The sequence below is a fragment of the Vanessa cardui genome, chromosome 15, assembly GCF_905220365.1.
Source record: "Vanessa cardui chromosome 15, ilVanCard2.1, whole genome shotgun sequence".
Classification (NCBI taxonomy): domain Eukaryota; kingdom Metazoa; phylum Arthropoda; class Insecta; order Lepidoptera; family Nymphalidae; genus Vanessa; species Vanessa cardui.
This window is the reverse complement of record NC_061137.1, coordinates 12588596-12606114: the sequence shown is the minus strand read 5'-3', so window position 1 is coordinate 12606114 and position 17519 is coordinate 12588596. Positions and strand designations below refer to the sequence as shown.

Below are 17519 nucleotides of genomic sequence, written 5' to 3'. Positions count from 1 at the left end.
ATGTGATGTTGTCTCATATTATATTATTATTATATTACAATAGATGTCACTGTACCGAAGTTAAATCGCGCTAACGTTTGGTATTGTTGTAAATACTAATGTTCGAGAAATGTTTATGTATTCAGTTCAAAATTAATAATGTATACGTGAAGAATAAAGTATAGAGTCGAGGTGGCCCAGTTGGTAAGAACGCGAGCATCTTAACCGATGATTGCGGGTTCAAACCCAGGCAAGCACATGACAAATTTCATAGAAATTCTGCCACATGTGTATTCCACCAACCCGCATTGGAACAGCGTGGTGAAATATGTTCCAAAACTTCTCCTCAATGGGAGAGGAGGCCTTTAGCCCAACAGGAATTTACAATTTACAGGCTGTTGTTGTTGTTGAAGAATAAAGTACATATACTGCGTTATTCCTGAAGTAAGTTTGTATACGATTATTCGGGTTGTACACATAGTAGATAGTACATACATTCTAGTCAAGTGTCATTCCGAGAATTTACTTATCAGGCAGGACATGATGATTAAAATCTCTTTGTTTCCACGCCCACCTTGTCTTAGATTACATATTCTCTTAAGTGCAGTGTTTGTGATAATTGGAGTACAGTCAGCGTCATGACATGCAATGACAAATAAAAGAATGACATATAAACAATACTAGATTGCCAATAATATGCTAGTTTTCTAATGTGTTCCGTATTTTTGAACACGTAGAATGCTTAGATGGCATTGGCGAGATGACTGAAACCATGTTTATGGCGGTTTGACTGAAACGATCTACACATATGACATTTTAAACGTCTCGACTTTTTGAGCGCGTATATTGTTGACAACAATAAGTAAACTTTGTACCGATATTATTGACTTTTTGGTTGCGTCTAATTATTTGAATATCCCGAGTGTCTCTAATTATTTGACGCTGACTGTACTCAAGTCGTACACCGTTTCCATGGTAACTAGATCAGTTGTTGCCGAGCGAGCGAAACTCAATATAACCGCAGTCTCGGTAAATGCATTCAAACTTGACATTTTAAACATATATACGAACCTCGTGCATTTTTTTTTATTTATTGACATGCATTGTAATTATAGTAGGCCGTCCCACTATTACCTACATACAGCTAGACTAAGGCCTCCTCTACCTTTGGAGGAGAAGGTTTGGAGCATATTCCAACATGCTGCTCCAATGCGGGTTGGTGGACATTCAAATTTGATATATTTATTTGAATACTATAATCATAAACATATAACGAAGATTTTTTCTCTATTCTTTATAACTTTTTTTTATTACTTATTTGTAAATAATCTACGTCTGTTTAGATTTATTTACAAAACAAGTTAAAATTACTATATGTTGAAGTATATACAATGACATAAAACGATAAAAGTGAAAGGTTTACAATTATGTTTTTTTCTTTCGACATATTGTACAAGCGGCTCGTTGGTCTAGGGGTATGATTTTCGCTTAGGGTGCGAGAGGTCCCGGGTTCAAATCCCGGACGAGCCCAACTATTTTATTTATATTTTTACAAACAAAGTTCTGTGATGACGTGGAACATGTTTTTTGTATTTATTATTATATTTGGTTTAAAAATTACAAACTATACTTTCTCACTATTGTGTATCTTATGAATTATATAGTATATAAGTGGGGCACAGGCCCATACAAACACACTACAAAATTTAATAATAATTGCAAGAATAAAAGGATATTAGATAGGATATCCTGATTTACACCTCAATGTAATAATCGCTATGCAAATACATAACATAGTATTTAAATTGGACTCATATTATGTTTTTAATAATATATTTTCCAACAGTAATGCGAAATTTACTTACATAAAGGCCAATATAGAAATATTATTATTAAAAATAGTTACTGTACAAATCATATAAATAAAGTTATATGTTATGAAACATAAAATGGAAAAACAACAGCTAACTCTAACTTACAAATCAGGCTTTCCCTCCTATAACCTAACCTAACCTAACCTAACTAATCTATGATAAGGAAAAAAAATACCGCCTGGCGTAATAAAGTTCAACAAAAGCAAAAAGAATTTTATAGAAATATGAATTAAAAATATTTACTGTTCAAATCATAATCGCGTGGAACGTTGACATTTGTACATATTTAAGAATTATATGTTATTAATTATTCTTATTCTACTAATTCTTATGTTATTATTATATTTTATTTTTATAGTAATAATTGCAAGAATATAGCAAGGATCGCGATAGATTTGCTGGCGCTTATTGAAGAGTTCTGTAGTCTGTCTTAAAAAATATTCATCATATCTTTATGAAATTTAAATGAGTCTATTCGTATTCAATCTCTTTCGAAGAAGATTCTTTCAAATGCCAATATGACGGAACGTCGGAACTTATAATAAAAGACATCCTAATTAATTTTGTTTTCATCTCAAAATTATTGAATTGAATTCATGTGTCAATTTATAAAAACACCTTCAAAAATATAATGTTGTCTTAAATTTTCGCGATTACACATTGAAATAAAACTAGCTATAACGGACCACGAACCTACCCATGACCACGAACGCTGTAAAGTGCTCGAAACGTCGGGATGTTAAAAATGATAAATATACGCGATTCAAATCCATTATAGCTAGTTTTACCCTCAAAAATAAACTAATTATATATTGACAAAGTTATTTTTCGGTATTAGTTATTGTAAAATGACGATTATACGTGCTTTAAAGAGTTTCTGCAATTAAATTTATATTGATTTTGATCTTGAGACTTTTATTTATTTATTTACAACAAGAACACTTACAACATACATATTGAACATTTACAGTTAAAGTGACTATATTAAAACATCAGATATGTACGTCAGTGACAAGTGTACATAACATTTACTAACTATAAACAGTGCACAATTAAAAAGTTTACATATTAATTTAAAGATAAAATAAAAATATTACGTAAAAATCACAAAATATTACTATATAAACTTAGGAAAACTTTAACTTAGAAAAAAAATAGTCAATAATTTTTTGTTTAAATACATAAAATGAATCACTAAATAGGTCTAGACTTGGTAATTTTTTGGAGGCTTGACTTAATAGTTTATATGAGAGTCTATAAGTTTTATGTCGTGTACGATTTTGTCAACATACAGCATAGTATTGCTGGGTTTCAATACTGAAGACTGGATGAGGATAGTGAGTGATTCCAGACATAAGGGATATAAAAACTTACTTCACAGTAAGTGAACAATAATTTTTTGTTTAAATACATAAAATGAATCACTAAATAGGTCTAGACTTGGTAATTTTTTGGAGGCTTGACTTAATAGTTTATATGAGAGTCTATAAGTTTTATGTCGTGTACGATTTTGTCAACATACAGCATAGTATTGCTGGGTTTCAATACTGAAGACTGGATGAGGATAGTGAGTGATTCCAGACATAAGGGATATAAAAACTTACTTCACAGTAAGTGAACAATGGTGAAGTAAAGGTATTTTGACATTGGTGAAGTGAAATATTACTTGGCGGTAGGGCTTTGTGCAAGCCCGTCTGGGTAGGTACCACCCACTCATCATCTCATCATTATTATACCACCAAACAACAGTACTCAGTATTGTTGTGTTCCGGTTTAAAGGGTGAGTGAGCCAATGTAACTACAGGCACAAGGAACATAACATCTTAGTTCCAAAGGTTGGTTTCACATTAACGATGGAAGGATTAGGATAGATTTCTTACAGCGTTATTGTCTATGGGTGATGGTGACCACTTACCATCAGGTGGCCCATATGCTCGTCCGCCAACCTATGTTATAAAAAAAAAGAATTAAGTTAGGTTCCTGTTCTATAATTTCGTATGAAATATGCTTTGACTCAAGAGAGGCCAGACTTGTCCCCATAATGCCGGATGAACAGATTCGCTTTTATCCGCTCTATTAGCTTACCTAAAGCTTACCTACCAGTAAATATATAGAGCTACCTAAAGATATCTGACGGAAATGAACGAGAACTCTTTATCAGATTCATATTTTGAATGGAACAGTATATCAAACTTCATCATTGTTATTATCATTACATAATATAAAACAATCATACGCTGTCTGTCTCTATGTATGTTTAGATCTTTAAAATTAAGCAAATTTTGCGGTGCTTTTGGAGACTAGGCTGTTCAGTTTTTTGGTGCTTTAATTTACGACCCTGTATAGCGCCTTATTTTAACTATAGAGATTTCTAGCGTCGACTTAGAGCTCCGTGTGTAATAGGCTGTGTTGTGATGTCATATTAAAACTAATATGCCTGATATTCTTTGAATTAGCTGAAGATTCATCAGATATCATTAGAATTGTGGTGTTCCGATTTGTAGAGTAGATAAACCAGTGTGATAGGCATCCCTTCTGCCTATAATAGCTTAGTTCCCAAGATTGTTAACATATTAGCTAAATAAAGAACTAGCAAGCCGGGGCGGCTTCGCACGGGTGCAGTATTGATACTAAATATACTACAGAATTTGTTAATTTACGACATCACATTGCTAACTTCTAAAATTATCACTGTTTCTTTACTATATTGTTCATATATTATGTATACTAACCTATCCCTCGAATCACTCTATCTATTAAAAAAATTTGTTCATATTTTGTGTACACAAACATTCCCCTTGAATTGCTCTATATACATTAAAAAAAACCGCATCAAAATCCGTTCCGCAGTTTTAAAGATTTAAGCGTACAAATGGACATAGGGACATAAAAAGCGACTTTGTTTTATACTATGTAAATGTGGTTAATATTTCTTACGAGGCCGTTTTTTATGGGCGGTGGTGACCACTTACCATCAAATGCCGCTGTGTTTCGCTAACCTATACCATAAAAATATCTCTTTCTTCTTAATATCTGAAAATATATAACATTTGTGTTCCTGTCTGATTATGATTGACATTTACAAGAATCTGTCTATCTGTGAGATTGCTATAAAATAAGGCCTTCGTTCATCAAGAGGCGAAATTTCCCAGCGGTTAGAAAGCGTGCATCTTAACCAATGCTTACAGATTCAAACCCAGGAAAGCACCTCTAAATATTCATATGCTTAATTTGTGTTTACAATTCATTCCGTTCTCGGCGGTGAAGGAAAACATTTTGAGGAAACCTGCATGTGTCTAATTTCATAGATATTTTGCCACATGTGTATTCCACCAACCCTTTCCTCCCTTTAAAGTGAGAGGAGGCCTTATCCCAGCAGTGGGAAATTTACAGGCTGTTGTTGTTTGTTGTTGAAAGCCTTCATTATACACTCAAGGAAAAATATCTCGTCCCTTCATTTTCTTTTAGTAAAAGAGTGCTATACAAAGCTATACACTTTGGAAGACGACCTCAACCAGACCTTCTCGCTCCATTACTCCTCCACTAAGAGCTGTAAGTGCGTCGCGACGTGTTATTATTAGTCTCTTGTGTATCGAGTAAATATATTAATTGATTTTATGATTATTGTCTATCAATACATTACCTATACTAATATTATAAATTTGAAAGTAGAGTTACTTTCTCTGTCTCTCTCTCTCTCTCGAGTCTGTCTGTCGCTCTTTAACGACCAAGCCAATTAACCGAATTTGATAGAATTTGGTATGAAGCAAATTTAAAGTCCAAAAAAGGAAATGGGCTGCTTTTTGCCTAACACATGGCAACCAACACCCTAAAACGCGAACAAACCCGCTAACGATAACTAGTAAAAAATTAAGGTATGAAACTGGTAAAATTTAATATAAATTAGTCAATTGACATCAATCTAAATAATGATATCTATATAAAATTTAATTTATATAACTGACTTTACAGGGCAGATAATCTAAAAAGTATTTATTTGTCAAAGCAGAGTAACAATTTTTTTTTATTTCACTGTTTTTTCTTGAATCTACATTTACCGGTATTATCTTTACGTTCAATTTAATCCTGAAAAATAACGATTTTATAAATGCTACCCTATTAGGGTATATTTAAATAAAGAATATTTATTCGAATATTATGTAGCTCTCCGCTATTTTATCATCTATATAATCTTGTTTATATTATCTTGCCTGGCTTATTGTTAACTTTTTAATTCCACTTTTAAATGTAGTAATGGCTAATATTGGCTTATGTTAAATGGAAAATATCTTCATCAACCTGCACATGATCATAAAATCGTTAGACCTGACAGATTGACTTGAGAGATCTGGAATTTGGAACATAGATTTATTTAGTAAAGCAAGAAACTTCTTACAAAAGTATTTTTTTGGTAATTTCAAGTTTAAGCAGAAGATATAATCTGCTTTAATACACTTATATACTTCCGATAGCTTTCTGATACATACTTTTAATCTTTATTAAAAGCATATATCAGAAGGTTAGACTTTCTTATTAATGATACGTCCAGTAATCTTGTTCTTAATGTATTTTATCCTACCTGATATTGGCGAAATAATCTTTGCCCCGTGGGCAAAACTAATGACCCATATAAGAATCGAAAAAGATTTGTCAATAATAAAACAAAATGTTCTACGATTTTTATTTTATTATTGTTCCTGTGTCTTCCCAGAATTTTAAAGTTTTAATAAATAAGTATAATATACGTACAAATATTTAATTGTATTCTAAAATTTCAACTATAATGTTAAGGTATTAGTATTCGATCTTCCGAAAACTTCGCGTTTATTCCAAAGATTTGAAATCTTGATAAACATAAAAATAATAATAATAAATACATTGAAACGTTGATAATTGTCCATGGTCCATTTTTTCGTGTGACGTACATCCCTTCTCGTGTGGGCTACGGCAACATTTTCATCATGAGTACACCGCGCTTAAAATTTAGCCAGTGTAACGAACTATCATCCTTCTCCTATGCTACAAATAACATCACTTTTCCCTTGGCTTGTATCCTTCAAGTGTGTGAAAATCAAAGGAGCGCTCCCAAGAAGAAAGTGTCTTTGAGACTAAGAAGGATTTTAAGATAACAACTGCTCTTTTGACTCATCATAATACAGTCCACTCATCTCTCGGGGGTACACTCAGCCCTCACTCACATTATACATGAACACGGCTAGTCATTTTATAATTAAAGGCTTTTTATATATTTAAAATTTACCATCTATTATTTTTTCGTGAGAAGATATTCTCAGTATGATAAAAGTATAAAGAGAAAGCTAGCTCGAGGCTTGTTAGATTACAACACAGATATTAATTTAATAAATATTTTAATTATTACTCAAGAAAATATAGCTATATTGAATAATACGTTAAAAGAAAAAAAAATATATTGTATACAATTTGCGCTATCAAATTTTAATGATGTCGAAACAATACAGTACAGAGCCGACAATGCTCAGGTTTTATAAACCGAGAATTGATTTATATCCTGGCTGACTACTCATTTCCATATGTGTTATTCATTTTTATGATTCATTTCATGTTAAGCGTTGATTCAAAACATTATAGGAATGCTACAATTACTATTACTTAACATCCAAATAGTGTTAGGTAAGTACCTGATGGTACGGCTTTGTTCAAATCCGCTCTTCATATATTCTGCCACATTACATTAACAGCATATAAATTCCCACTGCTTGGCTAAGGCTTCCTCTCCCTTTGAGAATGTTTGAAACATATCCCACCACGCTGTTCCAATGCGGGTTGATATACACATGTGGCAGAATTTCATCGAAATATTATACACAAGCATCAACGTTTTGTATTGTTGTGTTACCTACGATTTGAAAGGTAAGAAAGACAGTGTAACAACAAACACGAGAAACATCTTAGTCCTTAAGAAACCTTGTCAGATCTTGTTAGTCCAAAGAATATGAAGGCATCGAGTTTTCAGAATAGATTTTCAGTAGCTTCCACTTATCTACTTAATCCCATTTTGTAAAGACACACCCTCAAACATACAACGGAATGCAGGCACTTCATATATAGACGGTCATAAGTGATTAACACCTGCTGTTGCGTTGAAGACAATAATCACACATGCCAATGTGGTTATCATGCTAGAACTGCAAACAGACCTAGCCAATTATCATTATTTTTCCATCATCATAACAGAGGACGATAAATGACAGTTAGATTACCCAGAAAAAGACTAACCGTGGATTTTTCATGTCCAAATTTCATTTGTTTAGGGAATTTCGAGATGGTAATTATTTTCCGGTTTTTTTGGTCATTTTTGGTTATCCTTTGGTATAATATTCTAACCTGCGAGGAGTCACATATACATTATGATTACGGACTCAGGAAAGGTCTCATTTAATTTTTGGAAAAAAATAAAATAAAATGTGACGGAAACCAATTTATATGCTAAATTATTTAAATCCGAGCCACTTTGAATATGTGTAAAATTATTCAGTGATCTATGTACACGTGCAAACATCAAAAAGGTACGGACAAGAGTGAGCCTGGGGATGACGTAAATAAAAAAAAAACAAAAAGCAATGTGATAATTTCTCTTAAAATCAATTGGTTTACTTGGTGGTAGGGTTTTGTGCGAGCCCGTCTGGGTAGGTACCACCCACTCATCAGTTATTCTACCGCCAAATAACAGTACTCAGTATTGTTGTGTTCCGGTTTGAAGGGTAAGTGAGCCAGTGTAACTACAGGCACAAGGGACATAACATCTTAGTTCCCAAGGTTAGTGGCGCAGTGACGATGTAAGGAATAGTTAATATTTCTCACAGCGTCATTGTCTATGGGTGATGGTGACCATTTACCATCAGGTGGTCCATATGCTCGTCCGCCAAACATACCATAAAAAAAAAAAAAAAATTGGTAAATAACATACGAAAATCTTATTACGTAAAATAATTTTCAAGTGACTGGCTCATCTACGCGCAGCCTTAACAGATGGTTCTAACGAACTGAATGTCAGCCTCTACCTCAAATCTATTAGGCCTTTTTTTCTCGCTGGAAAAACGCTTTACGCGTTTCCCCCACGTGATGGAAAGTGGGGGGGTGGCACTCCCTGGTTTTCTGGACGCCAAGTGTGCCCAGGTCCACCGGATTTACCCACTAAAAAACCAGCGGTACCCTCACCGTCCCTCTTCGGGCGCCACGGGATCGCTTACGCATGCTACCGTGGCGCCCTGAAATCTATGAGGCCTACCTGTAATAGTATTTAACCATTACGACCTTAAGTAGTAAAATACCATAAGGAGGCTTTCATAAAGTCTTGGTTTAATAGTTTAGTAAGTTTTTCGGTCAGCTTTTCAATAAAAATAATGTTCAGGTGCAAAATCTAGACTCCAATTAGGTATTCCGGAAATATTGAAAGTCCGAGTAAAAGTATTGTATGTTCTTCCTTCGGTTTCAAGTTTGATTTATACCAAATTCATTATTTTTTATATATAATGTGTATAACGAGGAGTTAGGCATCAACTCGTTACCAGACATGATGATATTCATAATATAAGTCTAGTCGTTCACGTTCGTTATATCTTTCTTTTTTTAAATGTCCCTTCATTCGCTGTCATGTGTGTCTACGTCATACCGACGTCGCCAGTATGTATGATAAAAAAAAACCTAACAGCAACAGCCTGTAAATTCCCACTGCTGGGCTGAAGGCCTCCTTTCCCTTTGAGGAGAAGGTTTGGAACATATTCCACCACGCTGTTCCAATGCGGGTTAGTGGAATACACATGTGGCAGAATTTCTATGAAATTTGTCACATGCAGGTTTTCCCACGATGTTTTCCTTCACCGCTGAGCACGAGATGAATTATAAAGACAAATTAAGCGCATGAATAGCATATATAATAAACATCAGCGGTGCTTGCCTAGGTTTGAACCCGCAATAATCGATTAAGATGAACGCGTTCTAACCACTGGGCCATCTCGGCTTTTAAAAAAACCTAATTGATTTTTATTATAGTTTTACATTTTTTTTTATTTTTTATAATAAGAAACAAATTTGTAACCTAACATCTGGGAAAGAACTGACTTCCAAAACACAGTGAAAGCTAGTTTGGAAATCAGGGCTGACATTAAATAATGTAAACAAAACTTGTGTGTGAAATAAATAAATAAATTAAGCTTTTTCATGATAATAAAAAAAAATATGTGTATGCCGAACATAATTTATTTTATTATAACAAAGCAAACATAATGATTTTTTATAAAGTAAAGTAGTTCCAATTTGGCAGAATTGTATACACAAAATTTTAAGAGCCGCTTGTCCGGTTCTAGCCATTGGGATACCAAGGCTTTTTGCGCTAAACTACTGTCATGTAAAAGAAATCTCAATACATAAAAAGTCAGTCAAGTATGACATACTTTTACTTCTCGGTCCGGCGAAAATTTAAGTCACAAATAAAATCCCGACGAATTCTCTAAGCCCTTAAAATCCGGTCCAGACCGGATATATCCGGTCGGATGGCAGCCTCAGGCCTCTAACAGATGGCTTGAATTTTCCTCACGAGAAATCACGTAGTTGCTTGTAATTCACATATTTTATGACAAACTTTTTTACAAATTATTTATATTAAATGTAATTTTCATTTTCAATCCCTATGAAATGAACTACAGGTACGAATAATTTTAAGTTTCATAATTAAATTAAAGTTAGATATATAAAAATAAAGACTGTGTCTTTGTTAATAGACTAAATATTTATATGTTATCCCATTAAATAGCTGCTAATCCGAGTTTTATAAATCCAAACTCAGCTCGATTAGATATAAATACATTTATTTAACATAATATACAAAGGTTCCATTGGCATAATTCCAAGTTGTACAATCAATCACCCTTAATTTTTAAGATAACCCTGTAATAATAACGCCCAAGCTCCATCTAGCTTTTTTTTCTAATTCCCATCAAATCAATTCAAAATCAACCGCCTTTTGTTTTTCTCGTGCCAGCGTACCAGTCGCCACACCACACCACGAGAAGAATTAGCGGGAGTCCCACAATACGGTGTCGATAACCGAATCAATAATCATACTAATAAATTATATTTCAATTAAAAAAAGTATTTAGAAATGAAAACAATAGTAAATATTATTATTTCAATTAAAATTATCTAAGTATATTTAAAAAAATCATGACACTAGTGGTTTATATGTCTGCGGATACCAAGTTCATAAGTTCAAAACTCTACACAATAAAACGTTAGAGGTACTTTTTTACATGAAAATTCTCGTATATTAGTATCATGTATTTAAACATTGTTCTGAAATGCAATCATTACAAATTTGCGAGTAAACTTGTTACTAATTGTGTTGTATTATTTTTTACTAGTAGTCACCTGCGGCTTTGATCATGTTTAGGTTGTTCGTTGTCATATGTCAGGCTTAAAAGTACCCTATGTCCTTTCTTGAAGTTTGGTTCATACCAAATTTCATCAAATTCGATTCAGCGGTTTGATCGTTAAAGTGCGACAGACAGACAGATATAGTTACTTCCTCATTTATAATATTAATATAGATTTTCGTGTGTGAAAATCTGTGAAATTCTCCAAACCCGCAATATGCGGAATGGTATATATTTAAATGTCATATGAAATCTCTGGTTTGATATTTTCTTCAATAGAAAGATATTCTTTATTAGAGTACCTTTTTACTATTTGTATATATATTGCGCTTTATGACTAGTCTATAGTGATGATAATATTGAGACAACATAATAATGATTACGAAATTTAGTACAAATCAATCATAATTCCAGGTGGGTGAAGTACTGAATATAAAATAGTCTTATTAACATAAGGCATAAATAAAATAGAATGTTGCGAATCTCTGTTGAAACGTAAGAAACAAAATAAACTTAATTCAAGTACTGAAAGCAACTTTAAATCGTTATACTACAATACTTTATGTACTATATGTATGCCATTGGTTCGGCAGACTGATTCTACTGAAAAAATAAATAATTAATTTTTCACATTTGATAATATTTCTGTAATTAAATCAAATCAAAATAAACTATATTCAATTATCCTTTTACAAGCACTTTTGAAGCGTCATTTTACAATTAAGTGAAGCTACCACCGGTTCGGAAAGTAAATTCTATCGAGAAGAACCGGCAAGAAACTCAGTAGTTACTCTTTTTTTATTATCACAGAAAGAAGCTGAGTCGCATAAGCAATAGCTCACTGATCTCGACGCCGAGGAGAAGATTCAGGAGTGCAGCGTCAGCGGCAAGATTCACGATATTCAGAGCAAACAGAGCGGGCAAGCTAAGAGCCAAGTCCTTTGCGAAGAAAGAAAAAAAGGCTACGCAAACATTGGCGATTGTACTCGGTGAGAAATGTTTTGTTTTAATTCGATATGGGCTTATTTATCCTGTTCTTCCTATGATTAGAGGATATACTCTTAATAATGTCGAGGATAATTATAAAATTATAAATAGACAGCTTGATGGTAGAACTTTGTGTAAGGAAATAAGGATAAGTGCCTCCAGGTTATACTAATTAGATATTCTGCCACCAAACAGTACTTATCCAATAGTAAATGTTGCTTTGGGTACAACAAAGTGTGTGCTCTGGTTTGTAGGGTGAGTGAGCCAGTGTAACTATAGGCTCAAAGGGCATAACATCTTAATTCCACATTTTGGTTGATGGCACATTGACGATGTAAATAATAGTTAATATTTCTTACAGCGTTATTGTCTATGGGTGATAGTGAGCACTTATCATCAGGTGTATCATCATAAAAATAAAATCGAATTGTTTTACAAAGTATGAAACGTTTCAAAAAGTCATATTTCTTTAATAACTTCGGAAATAAATATCAACACATTTTAAATTGGTTTACGCTCTATGACAGCTGTCTAGTGTCAATTACATACAAAAAATAAAATAAATCTTAATATATAATATAAAAATTATGCTTAATCTAAATAAATATTCTTGATTCACAGGCGTCTTCCTCTTCTGTTGGGCGCCATTCTTCACGTGCTCCGTTTTGGATGCGATTTGCACCAAATTCGGTTTCAACCACTCCCCTGGCGTAACTGTCTTCATATTGACCACGTGGCTGGGCTACATCAACTCCTTCCTCAACCCGGTCATATACACAATCTTCAACCCCGAATTCAGGAAAGCGTTTCGTAAAATACTTCACTGTTCGTAGCCCATGGACTTTTACTTAGTTTATACTTAAACATATATATAATGAGTATCGGTTGTGTATGTAATAAGTGTAAATATTAAAATGTTTGTAGATTCTATTTGTTTTGTTAAATTTAATGTAGCTTGTAATTTTATGTAAGATATCGCTCAGTGGAACTATGTTCTAAAATCTTCGATCTGCAAAATCAAGAGGCATATGAATAACACATATATTATAACCTTAAAAGAAATTTAATCCTTTGCTCGAAGATTACATTCTTACAATATTAGAAAACATTAACTCATTAGGTTGATTCATATTCGCGAATAATTTAGCGAAAACCGATTATTCGGCAGATAGATCATTTATTTGAAATTAAATATGAGATGTCTGTAAATCGTAAACGTCTCTCTAATGATGTTGCGTTGACTCGAAATAATAATCGAGTCGTTGAATATCGAAACAATTGCTTAAAAATAATTGCTCTTGAATTTTCTATTAAGGGAGCGATAAATGTTCAAATTTAAATTTAATTGTAAAGCTTATATTTAAATCAATTAAGTATGATAAAAGTATAATTTGTATAATTGTAAGGGACTGACCACATCAGCGCAAATTAGCACGCAAGTGTGACCGAAGCTTTGTTATCTCTCACTGCTGCATCATTCGCATCTATATGTTTGATCCTAAATAGCGTAAATTCTGCAGAGTTAAAAAGTGGCGGTTGCTCGCAAAAAAAAGTCGCAATGCAGGGCAAACAACTTGTTATCCCTTAAGGGCAAGGTCAGGAACCTATTTCGCCCCAAAAATAAACATGTCTCGAATGTATTGTCCTCGTATGAAGAGACGGTAAACAGTGATTAGACTCATGTTTACGGTTAAGCTTTAAGGCTAAGTTTTAAATTTACAGTTAAGATATAACGATCGTTAGGATTCAAGTGCTCTCAAATCTGTTGGTCTTGCCATTTGGAAATATTTTTTTTTCACGACCGAAGACATAAACCTCTTATTTTAGAATAAGGTCGAAGTTTCACTTCGAATTCATATTGTAAATATCTTAAAAGGTGTATAATATAAGTAAGTAAGTATACTAAATTATATTAGCTAGATACCTGTAGTGTTAAAATATCAAAGTGTTTGCAGGACGTTTTTCTTTTTTTATATGGAAGACGCAACAGGTGCAAAGTAACAACATTTCAAACAATTAGATTGTTTTTTCAACCAGCCTGGGTTTGGTCATATATTACCTCCAACTTAACATATAGCTCTAAGACGAAATGGCAATATTTCATACTATTTAAGCTCAGCTTTATTCACGCTGATATCACAAATCAACCGTTTTACCCCCTCGATGGCGAATTAATATCCTATATCCTTCCAGAACGTAATCTGTCCCCATACCAGCATATAAACCCTTAGAATTGACGACCTCTGTGGTAGAGTAGTGTGTACGCCGGTTTTCATAGATACTCCGAGATCCCGGGTTCGATTCCCGGCTGAGTCGATGTAGAAAATGTTCATTAGTTTTCTATGTTACTTCTTTTTTTCCATAACACAAGTGCTATAGCTGCTTACATTGGAATTAGAGTGATGTATGTGATGTTGTCCAAATCGGTTCAGCGGTTACAGCGTAACGAAGTAACAGACAGAATTACTTTCGCATTTATAATATTAGTATATATGGCCATGTTTCACGTTGCAAGGTAATTAGGTAAGGTCACTAATTCCAAGCACAAGGAATATGTTGTCTGCAATGGATGCAGAATAATTTATAGTTTTGAGGAAGCTAATGTATGTTTACTATTAAATTTACTTACAAATGCTCAAATTATGTTAGTGATAATTATAATATTTTTAACCAAAACATGGGATATTTATAGAGTGTTCCGATTATTTATACTTTTAGGAAGAGGTCTAGGGTAACCAGATACCTCATCTTTATTTTCTTTGATGTCCATGTTGTTATTCTTAGTTTTATACTGTTATAGATTAATTTTACCTAACGTTCAATTATTATTAGTTATTTATTTATTAAATGTATTTAATTTATATAATAAGAGCAGTATTTTTTTATATTACAAAGAAAGGATCTGATCGGATATTTTTTCAATTGTTGGTTACTAATTAAAATAGAAATCAAAAAATAACTAACCTAATAATTATATCATCAATGATAAGTGAATATATGATAACATCTTGAACAGAATGAAATACAACATCGCCAGTTTGGAAAGGATAGATTTGGAAGGATAAATACCCCAAGAAGAACCGACGAAAGAAACTCAGCGGGTTATTTTTTGTCAATATGTGATTGTTTTCTGTGAACATATGTTATATTCAATACAGTAATTAAACTAGTGTGCTAACAACTATCAACTCACTAATTGTACAATAAACTTTAGCTCACAAGCGTTCCAAAACTTTTCTTTACATTTATCAACAGAGTCATTCTATACGCTTTCTGGGATCCTGTTGTAAAGCCATATACATACATAGCAGAACAGTTACGGACTGTATGCAGTCGGGTAACAGGAGTAAATAGTTTGGAAACATTGTCTTCTCCAGACGAGGAGATTGTTAAAAACAGTCACAACTTATAAAAGTCATTTCACACAGAATAAATCCTTAGCCGTCAAATAATTCAGAATTGCCTGAAAGCATATTAGAAAGAAAGAAGAAAGAAAAAACATTTATTGACATACACACATATTATTACATTACATATTATTATTGTTATTCTTAACCAATCAAGGTATAAAATGCACCAATTAGATCTTCCAATGATAATATTTCGATCAATAAAATTGATGAAATAAAAAACCTATGATGATAAATGACATATTTCAACAAACAGGTAAAGTTAGCACTTCCTAAAATTCACTTATTATTTATTAAAGTACAGCCAGAGTAAGAGAACCTTCGTCACTTTTCAAATTCATTCCCTTATCAAGTCTTAGACTCTTAGTACCTTTTGAATCTAAACATCAAATCATTGCGACGCAATATGTCATTCTCGATCGGTAAAGCAGATTATCGCTCATACTGAGCACACGAAAATAGATCTTAAGGTGACGAACATTTTCTTACCCTGACTGTACATACAGGAACACGACTCATTAGTAAAACTTAGTTTAAACTTAGTAACCGTAAGTGTAAAATACTTAATAATGATTATGTAAGACTCAGAATAAGTTACGTGTTACCCTTAACCTTATTACTATTTTTGTTAACGGTTGTGAAATACTCGTTAAAAAGCTTTAAAATACATTTTAAGACGTTTAATTTCTTTACACTTCAATTGTTTTACCCAGGTGTAAATATTCGAAATAAATGTATTTAATTTAAAGATTAAATGATGTGTAATAAATGTATAAATGTACAATTCGAGAAATATAATTGATGTTGAAATATGAGAGTTATTTTATTCATTTCATATGCAAACTTTTTATCTAAATATACAAACTCTTTGGTAAGTAAACCGTTGAATGTTTTTATTATTTTAATTTTAGAATCTGAGAGAGGATTCTAATACATGTGCGCTACGATTCCGATACCAAGGTACAATAATTATTAACTCACATGGAATATCTCGCCTTTAACAAGAGTCTAAGCTTTCATCGAGCTTTGTGAATTGAATAATGTATTCCAATAGAGAGGAATAGAGAAATCTAATTTTAGATTTTCATATTCTATGCAATTTACTAATAGCTCGGCTATAGGTATTTTGCATTACAAATAGTTATTGATAAATATATCTTTATAATACAACCATCTGAGCTGTGGTTAGAAGGCGTGCATTTTAACCGATGATTTCGGGTTCAAACCCAGGCAAGCACCACTATATATAGATATGTGCTTATTTAGAGTTTATAATTCATCACGTGCTCGGTGGTGCAGGAAAACATCGTGAAGAAATCTGCATGTGTCTCCTTTCATAGAAATTCTGCCACACGTACATTCCACCAATCCGCATTGAACCAGCGTGGTGGAATATGTTCCAAACCCACTCCTTAATGGGAGGGGAGGCCTTAGCCCAGCAGTGGGGAATTTACAGGCTGTTACTTTACTAATACAACCAGCGCTGGACTTATCTACTTTATTAGGGACTAGTGTCTTTAGTGATCTTAGCAAAAGAAGAAAAAAAAGTTTATCCATTTTATGGGAAACTAAGAATAGAGTGAAATTTTCAGCGCCTGAATGCGCCACTAAGATAGAATCCGACACTGAATACAACACGATACTACTTAGCCTCTTTATCCTTAACACGAATCCTTAATTTCAGATTAAGGTCTTGGGTGTAAAGTTAATTCAATTCTATTTCCTTCATCATCATCAGATGTTGAGTAAAACAAGCTATGTCCTTGGGGTTCGAACATTTTCCAAACCAAATTGAATGCAACTCAGTGCAGTGTTTTCACTGTGGAAAAGAAACAAACAGACTCACACACATATTA

The 17519-nt window shown here is 33.0% G+C and overlaps 1 protein-coding gene and 1 non-coding gene across 2 annotated transcripts in view; both read left to right on the top strand.

Moving 5' to 3' along the window:
• LOC124535950 (dopamine D2-like receptor) overlaps positions 1–13709 on the top strand; it is an 84237-nt gene extending 70528 nt beyond the window's left edge. Inside the window, exons 7-8 of the mRNA XM_047112367.1 lie at positions 12077–12255; positions 12875–13709. Coding sequence (XP_046968323.1) covers positions 12077–12255; positions 12875–13086 — 391 coding nt within the window. The 3' untranslated portion in view covers positions 13087–13709. The remainder of the gene's footprint in view (positions 1–12076; positions 12256–12874) is intronic.
• On the top strand, positions 1438–1509 carry Trnap-agg. The gene has a single exon. It is a non-coding gene; the product is annotated as a tRNA-Pro (tRNA).
• Positions 13710–17519: the final 3810 nt, after the last annotated feature.